This window comes from Lichenostomus cassidix, chromosome 3 (genome assembly GCF_008360975.1).
Source record: "Lichenostomus cassidix isolate B80296 chromosome 3, HeHo_3.0, whole genome shotgun sequence".
In the NCBI taxonomy this organism is placed as follows: Eukaryota; Metazoa; Chordata; class Aves; order Passeriformes; family Meliphagidae; genus Lichenostomus; species Lichenostomus cassidix.
In genome coordinates, this window is record NC_139483.1 from 53,388,529 (window position 1) to 53,412,829 (window position 24,301).

Consider the following 24,301-nt stretch of genomic DNA (forward strand, 5'->3'; position numbering starts at 1 on the left):
CACAGGAGGAGTCTTAAGGATTCTACTAAAAATTTCAACCTGCATCAGCTGGATTCCTGAGGATTGTTTTACTGTTTTTTCTCACAATAAACAATGAGACAAAATCAGTGCTCCGATAATTAGTTTCATGCCCTAATCCAGAAGAATCCACCATCCCTGCAAATACTTTTGCATTTATAGCTCAGAAGTAGAGATATACCAGTCAATGCTAAATATGGTAAGATTACTCTTTTAAAAGTCAATTTGTGTCAGAATTTAAGAAAATATTAGAGCTGAATTATAATTTCAACAACTTAATGTAGTCATACTATATAAAAATAAAAAATACTGAGCTAGAAGATACAGAAAAGGGAATCCAAGATCTGAAAATTTCACATATTTGCCTTCCCAATGAAAACTAAGGTGGATTTGTCCATCTCACTGCTTTTCAGCATGGGATCACAGCAGTAGGTGAGTTACAAAAACAGGTGCCAAAAACCATTCCCATCTGGACAATTTCCCATATATCCTGACCTCAAAACAAAAAATTCTGATGAAGTGAAAAACTTAAAAATCCATTTTCCTGCCATCGACCTACATAAGCAAGGCAGATCCTCAGAGCACAAAATGATCAACTCTGCATTTACAAAAATGTTCTCCTGTTTTCCTGATTTTGATGGTGTCTGTAATATACTTCTTTCTAGCATTCATTTGATTTATCTAAAGAAACCAGTGAGATATTTCAGCATGTTAACAGGCAACATACCAAAGCTGACAGAAGTGTTTTCATTCAAAGTATGACTTCCATCTGGTTTTGTTTACCTGGCGTATTGTTGCTCATAGCAGCTGTAGTGCTGGGCAAGACAGGGGTCACAACAGGAGGAGGAATTCCTGCTGCCATATCCAAGAGAGGCTGAATAATTTCACTCTTGAACACATTATTCTTCTGCCATAAATTTAGCACTCTAACAATTTTACTCTAAAATGAAGAAAAGATAACAAAAGACCTGAGTCATGTTTATTTTTCTTGTTACTATTGATCATGGAATTCTTAGCTAGCAACATAAATCTGTGTAGACTGAAGGACTTTTATCAAGTTTGCAAAGGACAGTTATACTGGATCAGACCAAAGATGTCTGGACTGTGAACCTAAGGCTGACCCTAGGCACCAGGGAAGAGCTACTACACACAAGTGACAATGTTCTCTCAGCCAAAAATACTTTACTCTTGGAAGATGACATGGAGGGAAAAATATTTTAATGAGGTATTTTTAAGCATTATTAATAATTAAAATAATGAATTATTAGTTTCCTTATTTTTTGTAGTTAACATATATAAATGCAACTCTGTTCTATGAATCAAAATCATTTATGTGCACTGAAAAATGGGCATATACTAGCAAGACTCCTAAATATTTTTATCAGAAAAAAAAGCAGCTTAATATTCAGCAAGCTCTCTTGATGAAATGAGGAATTTAAAAGTTTAAACTGGAACACAATTACCTGCCTATTGAAAATACATAGTAATATTAAAGCATGGATTATGGGGAAGGAAGAAAAAAAAAAATCAAAATTAAGACTTCATACAATTCCATTAGCTGTAATTCACTGTTCAGCTCACATTTCTATTACATTTTTTATTATTACAACAGAAGCATCTATTACATCATAAACAGATCACCATTTTGATCTGCTTCCAAATGTTATTTTTTTAATAAGCTTTACTTCCACCGTAAGGCAATATTTTGCTTTATTTGGGGGAAAAATGCCAGTTGTATTACAAAGAGCAGGAAATTCTTCATAAGATCTGGTATTTGCTATCACAAAGATAGTTTAATTACTTGAGTTCTATAAAGCAAGAACATAAGAGTATTTTGCCACAGTGTTCAAAACAAAGAAAACAAAGTCCTGAACTTCAAGAGGATACAGAACTTTAATAGAGAGAAGTGCTGAATTTTCACTGCATGGAAGATGTAATTTTGAGTCCTTAAAGAAATCTCTGAAGGCTTCCACTCAGCATGACAGTATGCAAGGTTTTCTTCTTCGAAAATCTGTTTTATAAGCAGTCGTTGACAAGTCCATCAGAGGCTCTAACTTCCCTCATATCTCCAGAACAGGAATATAAAATTGTTTCTGTGCCTCAGTATCTACCTACACCTTGCACTTTTCTCTGGGCCAGGCAAAGGAATCAGTGAGGTGTTTTTCTTGTTACTTTAAATGAAATGTTACTGCATTTCTGCTTGATTTAAAAACAAATTCCACATTTGCTCATATAAGGGTAACTGCTGTGTTTCTCCATTATGCCTTTTAATCAGATGAAACATTAAAATGTTAAAAACCAGGTACATACCTTGGTCTCTGACAGCACAGTTTTTTGCTGGGCACATTTAGAGTAACTACTATCACAGCACAAAGACCTTCCTATAATATTGAATCCATATGCAGCACAGCAGCAAGACTTCAGATTGAAAAATACATTTTACACTGAGGTGAAAAATATCCCAGAAATGAACCTGACAGGACTTTTGTGTACCCTAAGCAGACTGTGCTTTACTATCTCTCTTCACATCAAACACTCTAATGCAATACATTAATTGCCATGCATTGAAATATCACAGGACAAGTCGCGCCATTTCTTACCCTACAATAAATTTGCTATATATTTTTTAAAACCAGACACAAACTGATTACTTGCACCCATCCTTGCTCCAATCTCTCCCTCTTCAAGACATCAGGCTATTTCTGTATTAGTATATTTTCCAAAGTAGCAAGCTAAATGAGTTCACAAAACACACAGCTAAAGGAATACAACTGAATGAATAAAAACATAACATAAAAAATCATGCCTATTTATAAAAAAAACACAGTAAAACACTGTGGAATTGAATCAAACTAGTCAAGTAAATCTGCTGGATGATCACAGAATCAAAGGAAAAATCACCTTTACAAAACTGATTAATCTCATTGGATGTACCTTACCAATCCCTACACTAAGACAAGCAGCATTAAGAAATACACACACAGGGCAAGTTTATAGGTAGATCCCCTCCATCAAGTAGAAAGTGAGATCAGAATCTTTATTCTTTATAATGACATGCTGAAGACTGTTTTAACTAGAAAGATCTGTAAGTGGTTTACCTTGTCATCACCAGGACAACGGTACAAGTTCTGGAAAGTGCTGATGATGTTATTGCTGAATCTTGGCGCAAATACATCCTTTTCTTGTCCAAATTGATGCCGGGACTGTCTCACAATGGAGTCAATGACATACAGACCAGGCACCTTGTACTCTGGTTTGCACTAAAAAGAATAGTAATTTAAAATGAGCATATGTGAAAAATAACCAAAACCATTAACAGCAGAGTAAGTATGAATAATCCTCTCGAATTTTTAAATGGATCCAAGTATTACTGAAATGTTCTGTATTTAATAAATTGTCCTGGAAAATGAAACTTTCTCAAAAACATCTAACCTCTAATGTTTAAATTACCACATCTATATGCATTTTGCAGATATGTAAATGGTGTAAAATCAATCTCTTACTGATAAAAAATTAACTTTTTAATATCTATTACAAAAATTAACATACAAACCACATATTCTTTTAAAATGTACACTCTATTTTAAGAGTACTGCATAAGGCATGACCAAATTCTTAATAGTACATTTGGACTAGCTATAAATGTAATTCAAGATATTTTTGTCCATCTTTATGATCAAAGTAAACATTAAAGTTAAAATTTGTTTACTTTATTTTACATTGTTGTAACTAGGGTGTGGTATATCCTCCCCTGCAGAAGAAAAACATTTATGGGGACATCTGTTTGGTTGAGAATATACCAATGATACTTATTGTAGAACTCGGAAAAACTTGCATAATTTACAAACAGCATGATATCTATAAAGCATGTCTGCTAACTAAAATACTAATTACTTACGTAATTTTACTTTCTTAACAACTAATGCTAAAATTTTTGTCTTTTAATTGCAAAATAATTACACCACATTACTGCGACCAGTTTTAAGACAGAATGAAAAGTGGTCCAAAAATATAATGAACTCACTAATTGAATACATTATGTTATCGATTCGCTTAGTAAATATTGGGTCCATACAGTAATCACACAAGGTACTATGGAAAACATGGCAAAGGACACCCATTTCCTCTCTGGTCCTACAAACATATTATGCAACACACTAAGTTAATATTTTTAATGAAGTACCAAAAAATGCATCAGAATATTAATTTCACTATGCCCTAGATATAAATGTTTCATTGATTTGCTAACACTCACAACCTTGAGAAAGCATTTCTTTAGGTTCTAAACATGGTTCAAGTGTATTTAAGAATGCCATTCTTTATTTTTAAGAATGTGTGCGGCATCCTTTCAGGAATACACATGAATCATTATTGGATATAATACACTGCCTTCAGAAAATCACTTCAATGTATTGTAGCTTCTGAAATTTTATTTAAATTATTAAAAAAGAGTATTCTGCACACAGAACAGACAGGTAAACAACTTTTCATAATATTGTATTAATATAGCTCACAGATACTCAGTAAGAAAACTCAGGAAATACATTAGGTGAAGTATTTTTAAAAATGGCACATAAAGAAAGCAAAATATGATAATTAATGCAATAATATAGACAATATAAAAAAGGCAATAAGATACAAGTAAAAAATGAAAAAAAAATTAAAACTGGGGTAGTGAACCTCCATATCCCTAATCTCAGATGGGACACCTTTTATACACAAATATTTATTTATTTTCTGAGTGAGTAATCAATAATTTGATTACTCAAAGAAATTAAGTCTGGCTCTCCAATGGAATAACCTCACATACATGAAATGTGATCATTTGACCCCTGAAGTCATCTTTTGCCAGAGAATAAAACAGTCAACCAAAATAACAATCAACCAGTGAGTTAAGTGTCACAAAATTAAGAATGTCATGGGCAATTATTTCATCTGAAGTTTCAATAACCTCATGAAATTAAGAAAGACCTGTAAAGGATGAAGACCAAACTAATTGAGATGGCACTGACATCACTCTGGTGAGGTCTACAGCAGATTTTAATAGAAGATTCAGTCATCTTTAACTTGAAGTTACTGCTTTCAGAACAATTATTCTCCAAATATATAATTTAAGTCCTTTAATATCAAATACATTGCTTTCATCTGCTTATCTCTCATTCTACTACAGTGAAAAGTTATTATTTAATGTTATTAATAAGTTGCATGTTTCACTAAATTGTTCATGATATAATTAAAAACCCATCATCAAGACCACCAAAGGGACTCACCTAATCCAGAATGATCATTAAAAAGGTTATCAATATGAACATACATTTGCCTTCTCTAACCAGCAATGAACAGTGCAGAACTTCCTCATCAAGTAGTATTGGACACTGAAGGCAAATGTGTAAAGATAACTCAGTAGTTTTAATAGCTTGTGGAAGGGTCATGAACAACTGTGGCTAGCACAGTTTTTCCCATGGGAAGTTTTCTTGTGTTTTTGTAAATAAAGATAAAGTTTGGATGTTTTGGAACAGTGTCCCAGAACTTGGACAGTGCAGGCCTGGCCAATCAGGCCTGGGGGAAGGCTTCTGACTGACCAATCTGGGTGACTTTTGAGAACTCTATAAATGTGATGAAATCAAAATAATAAAGGTCATTCCTTCTTGCCACCGAGAACCGATGCATTCATTACTCTGCTAGCTGCTCAACAGCGACAAACAACCAGTTCCATTCCTGACAAACTGCCGTTCTTTCATTCAGAGGGTAAAACTTCTCCTGTGCCTATGAATACTGAACTGCCAATCACATCCACTGCAACTAAAAGCAGTGTTTGGAACTCACACAATTCTGAACTAATTTCAGGATGTGAAACTGCAAAGTACTACTTGGCAGAGATGGATAAGATGTATACCTGCTCTCCTACACTTGTGCTCACCTGTAGCATTGAACAGGGATCAGAGGATAGTGATCCCTTTCTCAGAGATGGAAGAAGTCAGAGTCAAGGCCCCAAAAGACAACTACTTGACAAAAAAATTAGTAGTGTTGGTTAAGTATACTACTAGTCTTTACTACCACCTTGAAACATATATATGACACTTTCTCACATAGGACTGAAGTACTAGTACCTAAATAATTCACTCATAAATAGTTCCAAGACAGATAAAAACACCAGGCTGAAGCTGAAACCTGTTTACACTGTCCAGCCACTGACAAAAGGCACTGCAGAGTACACCGGGCACCACGGAAAAAAGTTAATGAGGAAGACAGGTTACTAACACAGAGCAACCTAGACAGTTTTGTAAAAAGGATAACAGACGAAAAATTGCATCCAACATTGCAACATTAACAGCCTAACTTCTCTAGCTTGTTTGTCAAAACTAAAATGCAATTTGATCATAATTTACTGCTATTTACAAAGAGAAGAAATTCAGTACCAAAATGACCAACTGAACAATCAGGTACAAACACAGATAAGCAGGGAAGACTCACAAATTTGAATCCATGCATTTCCAACTGGAAGCAAAATGCACTTTTACCCAAGAATAATTAATTGTTGCAAGAAATGAAAGTGCTATAAATTTCTTTGCTATTCAGCATCTTTAAATTAATACTACCACCTTCCCAAAAAGTAATTGTAGTCGAGCCATATAAATAATTTTTAATTTATTTGCAAGAAACACTGACTGAAACACTACATCTCCTGCTACAAAAAAGATGAGGCTGAAGGTCATCTTTCCTTCAGCTTTAAAATCAATAGAAAACCTGGCATAAAAGCAAAAGCAACTGACACTAGCCAAACAACTGTCAATTGTTTTGCTGTTAGCTGTTCACTGACATTCTTTTACCATTAAATAAATATATACAGAAGTAGTCTTAAAACAGTATCCACAGTGATTCAGATCAAAGAACAAAATGAGAACAAAGTATCTGTCATTCTGCAGCATGGGTTATCATCTGCTGTTGATTACTAGCAGAAACTGAATGTGACTAAAAATGGAAATAAACTAATATGTGCTAAAAATATTAAGTCATATGTGTACCTAGAACCCCACTTGACTGACTTACCTTTTGAATGAATTTCTCAACACTCTGTACAACATGCTTGTAGAACTGAAAAATAAAACAGTATTTCAATAGAGGAGAAAATCTGAAGATGTATACACTTGTTCAAGTATGTTGCTATATTGATAGCAAAACCAGAAGCAGAAACTTTGGATTATTAAACAGCAATCCAATACCTACAGCTGAACATGCAATCTTCCTTAAAACACTTAATAGCATATAAAAGAGCTAATATCAGTGTTTCAAGAACACTGATACTGTGTTCTGAGCACTGAAACCTTTTTCTTGAAGGTTTTGTACACTGGATTTTTTGAATAGCATGCTTATTTAGTGAGAACTAGGAGAATAATATAATTGGTCTACCAAAACATATGGTTATTCCACTGTACACAACTGAAGATGTTCACCTAATGTTACTAAACATGTAACTTCCCCGCATTTCACTGATTTTCCAAATGTTCATTTTAATAAAGTAAAAATAGGAGTACAGGAGGACCTCATAACATCTACCGAATATCTTTTCTTTAAAGTTGGCCTGTCTTTCATGGAGTTGTTTTAAATCTCACATATAATCACAATGGCTCTAAATCATGTCAGTAATTGAGATAACCACTCAACACAATTAAACGTTATTTAAATTATAAGAGTAGAAGCAGGATTTCTAAGTTGAGTACATGATAAAATATTTTTGTATCATTTAATTGCTTAATTATTAGAACCATCTATTATGTTTTACTACTTGTTTAAGTTCAATACAAGTTTTCAGCATTTTCATTATACTGCAACACACAGGCTTTAACTTAGAGACATATCTAAGAAAGCCATTGAATTTCACTCTTCAGTCATCAAATTGCTCTTTCCCAATTACACAAAACATCAACATGGATTTCATTATCTGAAAACATATCTGCATTGTCACCAAAGGAATGTAGATAGGAAGGGCATAAATTTGGTCTGTCCTCTTTTCTACCTTTCCAGCTTTCACTGAGTTTCCATTTGTTTTAATGCTTAACACTAGTGGCATAGTTCTTTCCTTCACCATTTTTCAGTTACTTGCTGCTGCACCATTGTTGTTTGGCAATTAGTTTTACTTTGTGGCAGGAATAATCTTTAATGAGTGCATAAGACTAGAACTAAAAAACAATTTGTATCCAAGCAACAAAAAACAGAAATCTATGAACAATATCCATGAAAAGGTATGCTAGGAATTCAGAAAAAAAATAAGGAGTTGTATTGATCCAAAGGCATGCATAAATTTTGGGGAGGGAGGAAGGGAGAGAGGGGAGAAGGGTGAACTGTAATTTTCTATTCATTCATCTGTTAACAGGCATGTCAGTGTTTCCTATTTAAACTGAGGGAAAAAGCCCTGTCTTTCAGATCTGATATAAGAGTCAAATTGGTATAATTCTTTCTCACATATGACAACTAGCAAATGAAAGTCACACAACAAATTAAGCCTTCTGCTGCATTCCCAAAAATTCCCTCACTATCCCATTTGATATAACTTGGAAATTGTACATGCAACAAGGGAGGTGGAAAGTTCTGACGCAAATTCTTTAAACTATTCCACAAAATTATTTTGACATGTATGAGACATGTAAAAGAGGTCAAAAGATGTTAACTGATTTCTTACCTTTATAGCCTTGATTGCTGCCTTGGTGATCTGTGTCATTTTAGCTTTAGAAATGGGTGGCTTATAATCATTTAGCGAGTACAACTGCCAAAAAAAAGAAAAAAAAAAAAGTCATCAGAAATAAAATGTGCAGCTGTAAGCAGAATATATTATTTTTCCACAAGAAAATACCATTTTTATGTTCACTGGATTTTATGTATTAAGCTAGAAAAGACATTCCCATTTCAGAAAAAAACTAAAAAAGCTCAATAACATATAATGTAAGATAAAAAATGCTTAAAGGAGAGTAGATTTTTCTTTGCAATGGTCCCTATATACACAACTACCTTTACTAGCACTAAATACTGGAGGCACTTCAGGTGAAGTTACAAAATAAAAGAGTTACTATATTTGCATTACAACATGCAAATATAGTAGCTCTTTTTAAGTTTTCCAGGGCAAAGATATTAATATATTTGAATACCTTTATGGAAGCATAACAAAACCTTAACTGAGTATATTCATCATCATATGCCTGATGAATCAAGTCTTTTCATTTTCCATTAAACAAACAAACAACAACAACAAAATCAGTGAGCATGAGCATGCAGCAATTTTGTCACAACAGACTGAAAAAAGTATAGACTTCATTCATTCACTGCATTAACTCAGGAAAGTAGTATGTCAGACGTATTACAAATGCTTAAGCAAAAATCCAGCTGTGTTCTCAATTTCAAACACAGCCTCTTAACTTCACTAATACCTAACCAGCAAAACAATCACAGCACACAGGTAATGAAGTTTTGCAACAATGTTCTCCCTGGATGCAGTATTAACTCTATTCATTTGACTAGCACATACATCTCCCAGTAGAAGCAATCCAGCATGACAGGTATTCATCAGAAATTTGCCACACAGGGAAACTTTACACTAACTACATTCACAGCTATGACTGATGGGTGGTAATTAGAAACACCTCCTTCTAAGGTTATTTACTTGCTGTGAAAATCTCCAATTATCCACAATATATGATTTTGAACAAAATGCTGCTCTTTTCTCCTTCAGCTCTAAGTGTTATAAGAAAAGGGACTTGCTGGTACTTGCTACTTTCAGACATAGAAACACCAGACACAAAAGGCCAATCCAGATTTAAGGACATTCTTGACTTACATTTTATTTTTGTTTACAACACACGTTTAGCAGCATGTTTGTGCAAAAATAGAGTTCTGATAATAGGAATGACCATCCATAAACAAATTTTTATTCCCTTCCTAGAGACAGGAAGAATTGGAGTTCTTCCATAAAACAGTAATTGAAACAGAAACAAAGCCAAAAACCCCTCTCCTCTCCTACACAGCCTGAGAAATGCAATATATTGAACCAGATTAATACCCATACAGACATTTAAATATCTTTAACTTCCTAATATTTGCTCAATTAGTGGCAAACTGCTAGCTCAGAAAACATAGTTCAGAATTGTTTATATTTAATAAAGCAAACTGTAAGAATAAATAGGATCACACAGTGGAAAGAATTAGACAATCTTAAATATAAGTCATACTCTCCAAGGTGCTTATAATAATTTATTACTCTGAAAATAACAAGTAGGTATTCTTTCATCATACTTCAGTTTCCAAGAGACAAGGATTTGCTCTCCATGCAAACATGAGATGCTTTTCTTCTATCCTTTCCTGTCAAAACCAGTTTTACCCAAAACCTCCTATAGCTGTCAAAACACAAAGTGAAAAAAAAATTGGTTTGTCCAAGCAGAAGTGTCTGTCTTCTCAGCTTGAAGGATTTCCATTAAAACTGTGAAATTATAACCAGCTCACAGCTAGACATCCACTTTTAAAACAACTGTTACCACTTCTCACTAATGCTAATGCTAATTGGTGTTGCGAAATATTCTGAATTATTTATGTGCTGCTCATACAACAAAAAAGCAATACATTTCTAAAATGTAGATATATGAATGCTCTTCACCACCACGGGGGAAATGGAGAAAAGAGGCAAAAACCCAAGAGACTCCAATCAGTTTCTTCTCTGTTTTATAGCTCACTGTTCAGCTTCCAGTTACTCACAGGTAATTACAAAATTGTAATCACTCATCCCAGCTACTGTTTGGCTGGGACACGTGCAACTACAGCTAAACTACTTCTAGAAACACTACAGCACCAGAAAATTTTTGCTTACATACTGTTTCTTAGCAGAGTGAGTTTGGGTATTCCTGGTCAGCATTCTTGAGCCTGAAACACTAATTAGTAAAAGCAATTTACAGGTATGTGAGCAAATGCGCAACCAGCCTGGATTCAAGAAGCCAGCTTGCCAATCTAAAAACAGTCCCAGCAGAGATTGTCGCAGGAGCTCCTTTGCCTACAACACACACAGCTGTAAAGAGGCAGAACCACTGACTCACATAGATATTCACAGGGACCTCACCTAACCAGGCCATCAGCTTTGAAATAATCCAGGTCCTAATGGGGCAGTTCAAAGTATCATGAAAGCCACTACACAGTGCTGGGAAACATGCAAGAGTTGCACACAACTGATCTGAGACATTAGCTGTGTGCAGTCAGGTATCTTAGCACCACTTACTAGGAACATGCCAAAAGCCAACAGGATAGCATGGGCTGCTGCTAACATCCCATAACTTTATTCCAGGCAGCAAAGAGGCAAATTTAGCATTAAGCACTGATAATTCAAGGGGGAAGGTGGTGGTGGAAAGAAATCAATAAAAAGAGTAAAACCCAGTACTTTAGAAAGAGGCTTTTTGGACAATAGATACACCTGTTACAGATTTTAACAGCCATTTAAAAAAACCGCACAGATCCAAAATTTAGTACCTGGAAGAAGACAAGAAAAGAAATCACTCTTCTAAATTATTTTTCCTTAATTGTCTCCAAGAAGTTTTTAATTTACTATAAACATTTCATTTTGTAAAGTTTATTCACTAGGAAAAACTGGTGATTGCCCTGACGCTGGAGCAGAAGGATCATGCACTCGGCTTTGTTCAAGATGAAGTCGCTTGGGCTCTTTCCTCAGGCCTGTCAGGCTCCCTCTAGTTGCCTTTCTTTCCCTCAAGTGTATCAACTGCACCTCAATGCTGAGGCTACATTCAATCCCACTGTCTATGTCATCAAAAAAGATATTAAATAGTATTGATCCCAGTGTGGACCCCTGAGGGACATCATATTGGTCTCCATTTGGACACTGTAGCCATTAACTACAACTCTGGATGTTGACATCCAGCCAGCTCCTTATCTATCAAACAGTCCATCCATTAAACTTATTTTCCCTACTGCTAGGCTGCCTAGAGAAGCAAGACTTGGGTGCCTCTCTAATAATGAAAACTTCTGTTTTTCATCCAGCAAAGATTACTTTTTTAAGACACTTGAAATTTGATGAATAAGGAGTTAAAGATACATGTATTATTTTCAAAATTTGTGCCTTTATCCTAGCTCAATTTTTCCTGTATGCCCTTTCATACAGATGTTTAGCTAAACCAGTTTGCTCTCATTACTTCCTGATTTTAGTTTTGTAAGATACTCATGCTTATTTGCAGAAGGTTACTGCTTGCCCTCACATAAAAGAAGTCTTGAAATAAACCAGGAAAAAAAAAAAAGAGCAACATGTCTAAATAGTAACGTCAAGGAAGCTCTCTGAAATAAATTGATGCACTTGAGAAAATCAGTAGTAATATTCAAAAGGGATGGGGAAGAGTGGGAGTGACCATAAACTCTGGCTGGTAATGTACATGCAAAAGATAGTGCAATTAAGTTTGAGAAACAAACAGAAGAAGGCATGAAAATCAGTGCTTTTCAGAAGAGAGAAGGAATAGCAAATCTATTGAAGTGCTTCTCCAGGACAATCAGCACTTAGAGAAGGACTCATAGGAGATAAAGCCCTACAGAAAAATAACCTCTTTTTTTTTTTAGATCTACACACTCAGGAAAAACTGATCCCACACCAGAATCCTCCTGAAGTGTGTTTACAAGAAGGTAAATAGCAAGCTCACAATGTGAAAAATAACGAAGTATTAGAAGAGAACTCAAGAAGGAAAGTCTTGGTAGCTGTGATTCATGAGCTCACATTTAAACAGTCTCAATCTTATAGCTCTGAAAGACAGGAAAAGCAACACAAATTTCTGACAAGGGTTCAAGGGGAGAATTAGGAAACAATGAATCAGTTAGGTACCAGAAAAAAGTCACATAAATTACTCGAAATAAAACTATTAGCAGACACAGATAATTCCATGCAGCTGCTGTAAAGGAAAGCCACATCTCAGCATCTTGTTCTTCTGTGAAAAACTCCACGAGCACAGCAAGGAATCACTGATATAAGACCACCTGGACTACCAAAACACATTTATCAAAGATCTCTCACAAAAGGCTCCGAAGAAATTAAGCTGTCCTAAACAGGCCCTTACATGACAAAGAACCCAAACAATTACTCCTTAAATACAGTCAGCAAACAATTTGAATAAATGATCATTTGGTGCATGGTAAAGGGAAATCCCAATAGAACCTATTCCTCTCTGTGCTGTCACTTATCTTCTGGTTAGGACAAAGTCAGACTGTCAAAAGCTGAAGAGGAATATTGGTGACACTACTTAGTAATAAATAGGCAGACAAATAAAGGACAAGTACACATGAAGTAGTGAACATTGGCTTTTCAGGTGGTTATTGCCATTCAGCAGAGAGATCTGCTGATATACGAGAAACTCATTGAAGACATCAACTCAAGAATAAACCAGAAAAATCTCAGTAATAAATGCAGTAGATGGACATTTAGACCCATATTATTTAGGGGGTGGTACTAACCTCCAGGGCACTCTCAACCTTATAATCTCCAAGACTGGCATGAAACCATCAGGGATAACTAAAACTGTGGAGAAACTTTTAAGTAAAGAACAAAGGTTCTTCAGCCAGAGAACAGGATTACTAAGGGGATGGCATATGTCAGTAAGACCTCAGTAGTGAAGATCAACTGGCAAGGATGATCAACTGCCAAGGAGCACACCACATCAGAAGAGCAGGGAGCGAGCAAGAGTCAGGCTGGTGGATAGGGCTCCAGACTGCCCAGTATGGTTATCCTTAGCTTGGAAGGGCAGCTCCAGCATGCCTCAGAAGGAACTGATCCACTCCTGAACAGTTACCATAAACTTGCTAAGTTTGTGCTTCCACACCATAATGTAACACATCCACTCTTTTAAATAACTGTATAAATTACAGTCAGCTATCTAACATACTACAGTATGTTAGTATAAAATGTAGCTCTCCATTTAAAAGATCTTACTCAAATGAAATTTGAGCTTTGTCATATCAGGCAGCTGCATTTTTTTCACAGTAGAAATACAGTTAATTTCAGAGGTTGAAAGTGAAACACTGTAATCTTCAAGTGCCAAATAAAACCTGAAGTTTCAGAGGTTTTGAAGCAGGCTGGTTCACATTTACAAGCTGGAAGAACAGAGACAGGGAGGAGACAGAAACCCTTACGTAAATTTCAAAAAAACATGCTTTAGAGCTCAGCTACCATATGATCCTGTGCACTATGAAAAAAATCTGACATTTACTAGCCATTTACCTACTTTACTGGATAAACATGAACTCGTATGAAACATTTGCTCAAAAGACAAAAACTGATCAGTACCTTTAAATGTCTGATTACTACTGAAAGATATTTGACCACCGACAAAACATGTTTTTTTCTAGTTATCTTCCTAAGCTCCCTGTTGTAAGGATTTGCAAAGTGAAAGTGCTTGCACCATTTTTTATGTGAAAATCCAGTAAGTAAAGACATTTGCTGTTGAAATCTGAAGCACTGCTGTGGAAAGCACCATAGTCTGGGGAGTCTCTTTTTAAAATGTAGACTAAGAATTTCTCTCCAAACACTGCACATCTATCACCTGTTGATGATGTACACACATAACAATACCTAATTTAAATACCAATACAAATTTACAAGCGAATGGATCAATCTATTTTTCCTATTCATTTAGTAACTGACTTTGCACCAGAAAAAAATAATATGCCAATCTAAATAAAACTAAGATTTATCTCCCATCTATCCTACTATCTAGGGGGAAGAAACGGTCTCCGATATTTGCCTGGAAAAGAGCACTGCTCCAGTGATCTATGTATTCATTCAAGAGTCATTTTGTCATAAAGACTCTACAAAGCAGTCACCACAACACAAAATATCTGGGAGAATGCTGCTTCAGTAAGACTGAGTGACTTGGAATAAACTGAAAGGTTAAACCCTGACTAAAAAAACCCAACAAAACAAACCAACCAACCAAACAAAAAAAAAAAAAACCACCAAAAAAAACACCCCCACACCCTGCAAATAATTAATTAGAATTTTATACAAAACTTTGTTTTGTACTGTCCATTCTTGGACTATGGCACATTACTCAGAAAACTAAAGGTAAGACATTCCCCCTCTAAATGTAGATGGCATTATCACACAAGGATAAGGAAGGAACAAAGACTAAAATTCTACAGGGAGGGGTGGACAATGAGGCAAGAGTTACACAATCAGTGACAAGTCACAAAGAGTCTGAATGTACCGGTAAGGTAAACCATTTTCAAACTGTTAGCTCAGGTTTTGAAAAAGTGTTAAACAATTAAGTTAGTATTAACAGATTATGACCTTTTGGGAATAATTTTATTTTTCTCTGAGAGAAAAAGTATAGTCAAAGTAAAGAGAATACTTTCAAGTTTACTGTAAAAAATGCTAGTTTTTTTCAAGTCAGCACACTCAGCAGTTACACTTGATTTCAACGTCAATGAACATTTAATGATCAGTTTATTCTAGAAAGCTGTGGACAAGACTGCAACTGCCTGCCTCAAGCATTCTAGATGATTGAAGATGCTCAGCTCCAAAAACATTTCCAACAATACAGGAAACAACAAAATACAAATGAACATTAATCTTCTCAACCCATTTATAGCTAAAGAAAAATCAGATAAAATTTACAGTGAATCTGTGTGTGGGGAAGTTTCACTGGTTTCCTGGTATGATTCCATCCAACCATGTTCTACACGCACTGGCATTTTGATAATTAGGTGTGGGTCAATTAATAAACCTTTGATAGAAGCATGCATGTTTAATTAAATGCTGAATATAAATCACAAGAAAGCCTTACAGGGAAGACGTGAATCTGAACGGCATTTCAGGCACAAAATGAGTCCACAAAGGTACACTGACTACAAATCCTAATCTGTCTCAATGAAAGCAATTCCCAAGGTCATGCTCTTGCAAAGTAAGAATCAGATGCCAGCCAAATGTCCATGTAAAGCGCGTAACAGCTTATTACACAGATAGCATTGCAAGTCTTATAAAGATGATCAAAGTAATACTGTTAAGAGTGGATTCCAAGACTATCTCTAAACCTGTTTTGTTAGTCAGAATAGTAAAAATAATGTTGCTGTATGTTTGGACTTAACTCAGCTGTACATAAATGTAGCAGAGAGACGCAGAGGGTCAAACCTGCATCCCATCTCCAGTTCTCTGAGTAATTCCTCCCCATGTCTCTTCAGTAGCTGTATAAGAGCTAATCAGTCCACCCTGAAATCATGCCTCAAAAACTATCTCTAATTCAACTGTACTTCACTCTTCCAGCTCAGCCCTGTGTCACAGAAACAGTCAGTAGCATGATTTATTGTCACTGGAGTAGGAACATATATTGTTAACCAAGTCCACTGCTTAACAGGAATGTAAGCTGGAAAATTCCCAGTGGAGGACCTGAAACACAAAGGCTCAGGTATGCTCATTGATCCTGACTCCTGCCCATTCCCTGGATTGATATCTCACCACAGAGATATCAAATATTCCATGTTCCTTTCCCAGATCCTCCAAAATATCCCGAAATTGCATATACAGTCCCTCTTTTATTTATCCTCCGCATCGAAAGCCTCACCAAGTCTTGCTTTATTCTTGTAAAACTCCACCAGGCAATAGTGAGTCTCTATTTCTTTCTTAATTATTTCCAGGACTCTTAATTGCTATTATGACTATTGCTGATCTTTAAACAGCCATTTCCATTTCAGCTGTAAGATCTTATGAATTGAATTATTTAATTTCAGTGCCCATCACTGTGTACATAAAGCCAGAGTTGCCTTTTTCATACTCCATACCCAACCTACACTACAACATTTAACTTTATGAAACTGCAGGCTGCCATCTACCAGTACAGCAATGTCCTTTTGCAATCCCTTCAGTATCAACATCCTGCATAACTTAATACCATCAACAAACTTTTTGCATCATAAGACTCCATAATGAAAAAAGACAATTTATTTCTATATATGAAAGTTTCACCTGTCACCCCTTTTAGCAGTCACACCTCAGCGTAAGGATGCACTCTCCATAGCAATTCAACTTCCTTTTAAACTTCTGGGAATGGATCTTCTCAATTACTTTTTGGAAACCCAAGCAACACCACCTGATTCTTCCCTACCCACATGCTTTCTAATTTTCTCAAAGAACTCTCACATATACATGACAAATTATTTTCTTACATAAAAGTCGCACCAATTCTTCTTCGTTTTGTCATATTCACCAAAATAATGTTTTAAACAAAATCAAATTCCTCTACTTCCTTCTCATCACTTTCAATCCAGTTATCTTGGGTGTGCTTATATTGGGTAAAAAACTCCAAAAAGCATCAAGACTCAGTATTTAGTATCATACCTGAAAACAAGCACTTTTTCCATACCATGCCCACCATTGCAGCCAATCAATATTATCTGGAAATAGATGGGAAATAGTGCTCACAGGGGTTTTGTATACATTTGTTGGTCAATGGGAAATGTGCATTTTCCTCCTTCACAATTAAGAGGTTTCAAGTGCAACAAGCTACACAGATTTCCTACAGAAATGTACATCTATGTATCAGGACAAGACTAGCCATTAAAGCCAATTATATCCACAATTCTGTATTTTCCTCTAGCTGACAAACCAATATAACGATTTGTAAAAAAGTAATGATGGTGAGAGCTAAGACACTACATATAAGGCAATATTCCAGTGTACATAAAGGTTAACAGCATTGTTAATACTCCCCTAATATAATTTTAAATAAACCAACTCCTATTTCCAAACTTAGAGGAAAAAAATACAGGCTTGCTCGAAGATCAAATGAGCTACATGAATTATATGTTGGGACTGGGAGAAAATGCAAAAGATCAGGTTGATGCTATACATAAAGCAGTGAATTTCTGCTCTGTATTTTTTTTTTTCGTTCTGTTAAGAAAAGTGGTCTTCAAGAGAAGGCTTACCGAAAGTCAGGGAATTTATCAGCATATTTCAGATTTTCATCATTCAGTAATGCAAACAATATTTTTATCATTATTAAAGAAGTACTACCATAATTAAAGAAGTACTTAAAGTGAAATTTACTGTAAATACCTGTAAAAAGCAAAATTATCTATTGCAAATAGCTGTAGTTTACAAGGCAGTACTACATGATGCTAAGCTAGAGCCTAAAGCTTCTGAAGTGAAGACCAGACATGAAGTTACATCCCTGAGGATGGGCAGTGGCTCACAGAGCAAGTTACTACATATATCCATGGAAGGCAATGGCACACTGCACTTCCTACAAAGCCCAGCACTTAATTGTAACATCTTTCAGTGCTCTTATTCAAAAGAGCCAGACAGCTGCTCCTGTACCAAAATTTTGAATAAAAAATAGACAAAAGTACTAATTTTATTAAATTTTAAAAAGATTAATAAATAATTTAGCCTTTTCTTTTCATACTCCTGCCACATCTTACAGAAACAAGAAAAGCAGCAAGGAAATAATTTTTTCTCATAATTTTGCCACTAAAAGGCTTGAAAGGCTGTGAATAACTCCAGTATCATGTGATATAAAGAAACATATTCACACAGACAAATCTCTGTAACACTGATACAGCAGCTAAGGGAACAAACATTTTGATACTGATACTCCAGGATTTAGCCCATTTCTTAAGTATGAGATTATGACCAGTGTGAGGGATATCAGTTACAAATCTCCCTACAGAAATATTTTAAAGGTTTTCTCTGGCTGCTGCCAGGACACAATACTAAAAAGACATCAAAAAATGACATGACACTAACCAGACATCACATATACTGACAAGTATCTGCAATTTCAATGCAAAAAAAACAAAATAAATATTTAGAAGTCAAGCCTAATATATACTATCTTCATAAATTAGGTTAATTTCTTTCATATTTCAATAGCATTAAAAGAAATTAAATCCTATTGTATATACAGAAATAGTCACTGAATTGCTTACCAAATATTAATATCACCACACTGTAAAGAAGAAGAAGAGTATTGTCATTTTTTGCTTTAAAGAAAAGAACACTTATCAAAAAATTTCTACTAGGTTACATTTTACACACTCTCCTGAAATTTAATTTCTTGGAAAAGTTACTCAAATTGCATGCCCTCATCTCTCAGTGAGTAGGATTTTAACTTGATGCCGAGTAGGACATACCCGTGAGAACTGCTATTTAAACCTTGTCAGCACTTTGTTACTCTGTGTTGCACATAAGTGTTAAAATATATACCACAGATGTGCACCCAGGATGACCAGAATGACAGATGCTCCTTTCAGCATAAGGTATTTCAGTTTAGAGGAAAAAAAAAATTCTTTCTTCCACTTATCAACCAAGATGAATTGTCAAAATCCAACATTAAAAAAGTACAGAATGAGAGGGGTGCAACACAACAGAAACTACCTTAATACAACTATTTTCACAAGCAAAGTGAACGACACATGATTTTAACAAATACAAAATAATAGTCAATTTTCTTGATATCTAAGTCCACGTTTCTTAAAGAAAACCTAAAAGCAACCAAGGACACTCACATAAAAAACTCAGTCCCTCCCTACACATAAATTGTACTATACTCCTCTGCTTATGTTTAAACAGGACATTTAAATATTCATGCCAACTACTGTACAAGCAGCTCATGAAGTAAGATGCAAAGGTGATACAGAATTCCCTCCAGCCCATCAGATACCAGCACACGAAGTCAGGTGTTACTACCACTGCATTTGTGCAGTGCTTCTCCTACTTATTTTGTTTTAAGGAAACGTAATTATGACTTTCAAATTTACCGAAACCAAACAATTTGAGATGGAACGACACAGATCCATTTTAGTTTTCACATATTTGAGCCACCAGCCCATTCAAAATTTTCTTTAACGCCTCATCATTACTACTTTCAAAGAGAGACTCTAAGTTCTCCTGGTACAGTCTGCTTTGTACAAGTACGAATATAAAACTGGAATTTAAAGAAACTACCTCCAGTTGTCTGAGCTCCACACAATTGCAAAACAGATGCTTACTTCAGATAGTCTCTAGAACGTAACTTCACTTGCTCATAGCCATAAGTCATAGAATACATTTCCCCTTTTCAGAGTAACTTGGGGTGTTTACTGCATGGGAACAGAAAGCTTAGAATGACCTAAATGGACCAAATGAAATTGGTAGGTAAGAGTGAGCACTTCACCAATGCCTGAATTTCCAGTAACAGAAAGGACAGAATGACCAAAAGATCCAGATAAAGAGTATCACACAAGATAGAAAAAAAGAAAACAAGGAAAAAACACGGAAAATTCATGCAATTTTCTCATATTTTCTGCCATATGGCTTATTTCCATCTTTAACATTTTATCATTATTATATTGCTAATTCTATACCACCAAGAGGAAAATGGATCAGCTTCTGTCACATCAGTCTTCACAGATTTCCACATGTGAGCTTGGGGCTGCCCACACTGGAGAAGCACCCTCTGTCTGCCCTTGTTGCAACGTACTAGTTTGTTAAAGTGTGGCAACACAGAGCCTTAGAGAAGTCTAACTACAATCACACCTTTACAACTCCGAGGTATGAAATAGAGGAACATATCTTAAACATTTTGAAAATCAGACTCATATTTTCTCTGCCAACTGTTTTTAAGGGCTCATGACAAAAACTGTCTTGTGTTGATTTCAAAATATCTCCTTGGATAGTTTAAAACCCTTGCATACATAATGAAACAATGATTTAAAATAAAAATAATATAAAATAATCACAGTTTGTACTGGATTGGATTTCTCCAACCAATATATTTGTCATATAAATGTTCCTTATTTCCTGTTAAGTGCTTAAGTGCTCCACTTCACTCTTGTGAAAATTAAGAAGCAAGTGGTTACAGGTGCATATCTGGTAACCAAGTTATGAAGACCAACATGTTATCTGAAGCTATTCTTTTCATGTGAACCAGCTTTTTCTTTGTTAATATGCACAGGAGATTCAGTATTCTGAAAGACTTTGATGTGATCTGATCAAGTCTTTTCACTGGCTTCCAACAATCTGGTCAATATATTCTAAGATCTTTGGATTTACCCTCTGAAAAAGCCAAAAGCATTTACAAGCATGATTACTTCTCTTTTTACAACTGCAATCATATCAGCAGCAAAATATTAGAATTGCATTTTTATCATACTGATTTCTAAATTATGCACTGAGAGCTCCATAAAGTCCTGCTACAAGGCCAACATTTTTAAACCAACAGTTCTACAGTGAGAGCAATTTACAGTATTTTGCACTTCAGAGAATAAGCAAACTATAGAATAACAGGGGTGGAAAGCAAAGAATACACATAATTAATTCTACTTAAGTTTTTGAAAGTAACTAATACAGAAAACAGAGAACAAAGAAAAATTAAAAGGAAAACCTTACCACTCAACTCTAAACCAATTATTTGGAAACACTGAACCCTAGACTGAGCCACACAAGATGATGGATCTTCTAAATTACCTTTCCCAAAAATGCATGCTATTTTAATAATAAATTCCAATCCAAGTATGTAAGACAGCTATTCACTTCATTGCATTAAGGCAGTGCATCCTGTTTAGCTGTTACAATTTTTTTATAAAGCACTATTTACTTCAGTCTTTCAAAACTAATGTTATTGACACTATCTTACAATAAACAAGCTCAAGGCTACCAAAATGGGTGGTTTCAACCTCTCACGTGCTGTTACTCTGCTGTTTTACTGCTTGGCCACCATACACGCAAACCACCATTCCTTGCTACTACTGCCTCCTGGATCTCAGCTCTGCCACTCCTCTTTGAGGCACACCTTTTGTGCCTTCATTATAAATGGGAACCAGAACACTCTCTGCCAACCCTCAAAACCATCTACAGCAAACACATTAACAAAGGTGCCAAGCCTCACCTTCCACACATGTAGTTTAGTAAATTAAACACTTGCATTGTATTTCTGAATGCCAAAGCATCAGCCACCCACTCATGTAACCAAAGACAGGAGAAAAGGACAACCTCATGCAATCAAAAACTGTACCCAGTAAAGCCAGCTAAGTTATGTAGGCAAACTCTTGCAAAAAGAAGTGGAAAGAAAATGGTGAGTTGTTGTATATCCACAGTAGTCCCTTTTGTACAAATGACAGCTCACTTGCCAAAAGCCTAACAGCAGAAACTGCAGGTTATTACAAGAAATATGCATTTCTGGTAGGGATAAATCACACAGACAGACGGTCACAGTGACAATGCACTCATTTCTTCTTACTTCCTCCAAATGTTAACAATTCATTTAAAATTCTATTTATAAAAATGTCTCCTTTTGATCAGTACATATGGCAAGAACAGGTAAAATGAGTACTAGTACAGCAGTAGCTGGGCATTGTGTTTTTGCCTTGAAGAACATGTAGCCTGAAGTTTAGAAGCAGCTCCTGAATAAGATAAATAAAATTACCTACCTGACTACTGCTGTTGTCAGTGTTCTTGGAGAAATACTGCAGGAAAGTAGCTCCCAAGAAGTAAAGAAATGGAAGAAGAGAAACACACATGAAACTTATGAAAAGTTCCAAAACAGAAACAAGGACTAATGTTGTTTTGAACTTTTTTAGTTGAAAAAAGTGAGCCAAACTCACTGAACTCTGGATGCACATCTGAACAGCCAGTTATGCACCACTGTCCCAGGCCTCACGATGGAGTTACACCAGTGGTTGCTGAGGCCATGAATGTGGGCTCTAGTCAAGGCTGAAGGAGCCACTTGGGATGAATTTTTTGGTGGCTATCCAAAGGTAAAATGATGAACCAGTTTTATAGACAAAAAACCAGAAGATCTTCTCCTAAGTGAAAAAACATCCATATGAGACTAATTTAAGTACCTTAAAGTATTTTAAGACCTGCTTTATCAAAGACTTTTGTTCTGAATGCTTTTTTTCCTGTAAGAAAGCTATCTGCATTACCAGACTCCACTTCTACAATTGCCACAGGAAAACAGACTGTTAGTCATAGAACGGTTTGGTTTGGAAGGGAATTTAGATATCATCTAGTTCCAACCTCCTTGCTTTGGGCAGGGACACCTTCCACTAGACCAGGTTGCTCTAAGTCACATCCACCTTGGCCTGGAACACTTCCAAGGATGGGGCACGATTCAAATAGTGACAAACTCAAATAATACTTGTTAAGATAATTTCAAGTACTCTGTCAAAGATTGTAGCCCCAGGAACAATCTTGGTAAGCAGGTGACAATCAAAGCATCTGAAGTTGTAAGAGTTCACAAGGGCATTTGTTTTAAATGGCAAAATGGCTCACTCCTCTCTAAATGAGTAGCAAGTAGGATTGATACTTGTAACTACCCAGTTTCAACTTCAGAGTGTCTACAGAACCTGGAGATCTGCAACCCCTCCAGGCTCACAAGGATCTAATCTAGACTATAGTTTATGAACAAATTTAAAGTCTAAGTATCTAAGACTGAAAATTAATCAATGTCTGTCATACACTATTTCACTAAGGAAATGAGGTTCTTGAGCAAGATATGCACCAAAATAAAACCAAACCCTAACATTTTGGGCCTTGAACACACACTTGCATGATCATGTCTTTACAAAGCCAGAAGCCAGGATTCTGTGGCTGGTGAAAATCTAAGGTCAGACCAGTCTTAGAAAGTGTGATATCAAAACTTCACATATTTATTCAACACACATGGAGACATTTAGCCAGGTGAACATCAATTTAATATTTACTGTATTTTGAAGAGAACAGGACTTTCTTTCCCTACACTCTTAAAAAAAAAAAAAAAAAAAGTTGAGAGCCAGCAAAGTTCAACTCTTGCTGGGAAACAACTAAGTAAAATACTTATATTTCACTGATACTGCTCCTTAATGTTCCTGACAGCAACAGGAAACTAGCAAATTCTTACATATTTTGTTGCATCTTAAGGGAATTCACATAAATACTCACTGCTTTTCCTCTGAGAAACACTACAGGATTATACAGCAAAATAAAAAGGGAGACATTTTTCGCATCCACCCTAGAGGTTAAGAATGAAAAACAGAACCAACTTTTAGATGTATGAATGTTCATAAGCAGATGCACCTATCAGTGAGTTAACTTTTTCTTCTGGCAAGAGACAAACCAGAAACTTACATCCCAATTTGCTACAATAAAATTTACAAGTATCAGACCATAAATGGGGTATCAGATAAACAAAAAAGAAGAAAGCTTTAAACTTATCACAGCTGCAGAGGCCTTCAAACAGCAGAGGATATGAAAGAAGGTCGTACTCTTTTTTATGGCTAGAAAAACACAATGACAGAGCAGAGAAAATAG

At 35.6% G+C, this 24,301-nt stretch overlaps 1 protein-coding gene across 3 annotated transcripts in view; it reads right to left on the minus strand.

Annotated features, from left to right (window-relative positions):
• Positions 1 to 24,301, minus strand: part of SCAF8 (SR-related CTD associated factor 8) — a 153,118-nt gene that overhangs the window by 123,113 nt on the left and 5,704 nt on the right. For all 3 annotated transcript variants that reach the window (XM_085055799.1, XM_085055798.1, XM_085055797.1), the window contains exons 2-5: positions 8,699 to 8,782; positions 7,069 to 7,113; positions 3,117 to 3,278; positions 802 to 958 (exon numbers count right to left, since the gene is read on the minus strand). In XM_085055799.1, coding sequence (XP_084911925.1) covers positions 802 to 958; positions 3,117 to 3,278; positions 7,069 to 7,113; positions 8,699 to 8,782 — 448 coding nt within the window. The remainder of the gene's footprint in view (positions 1 to 801; positions 959 to 3,116; positions 3,279 to 7,068; positions 7,114 to 8,698; positions 8,783 to 24,301) is intronic.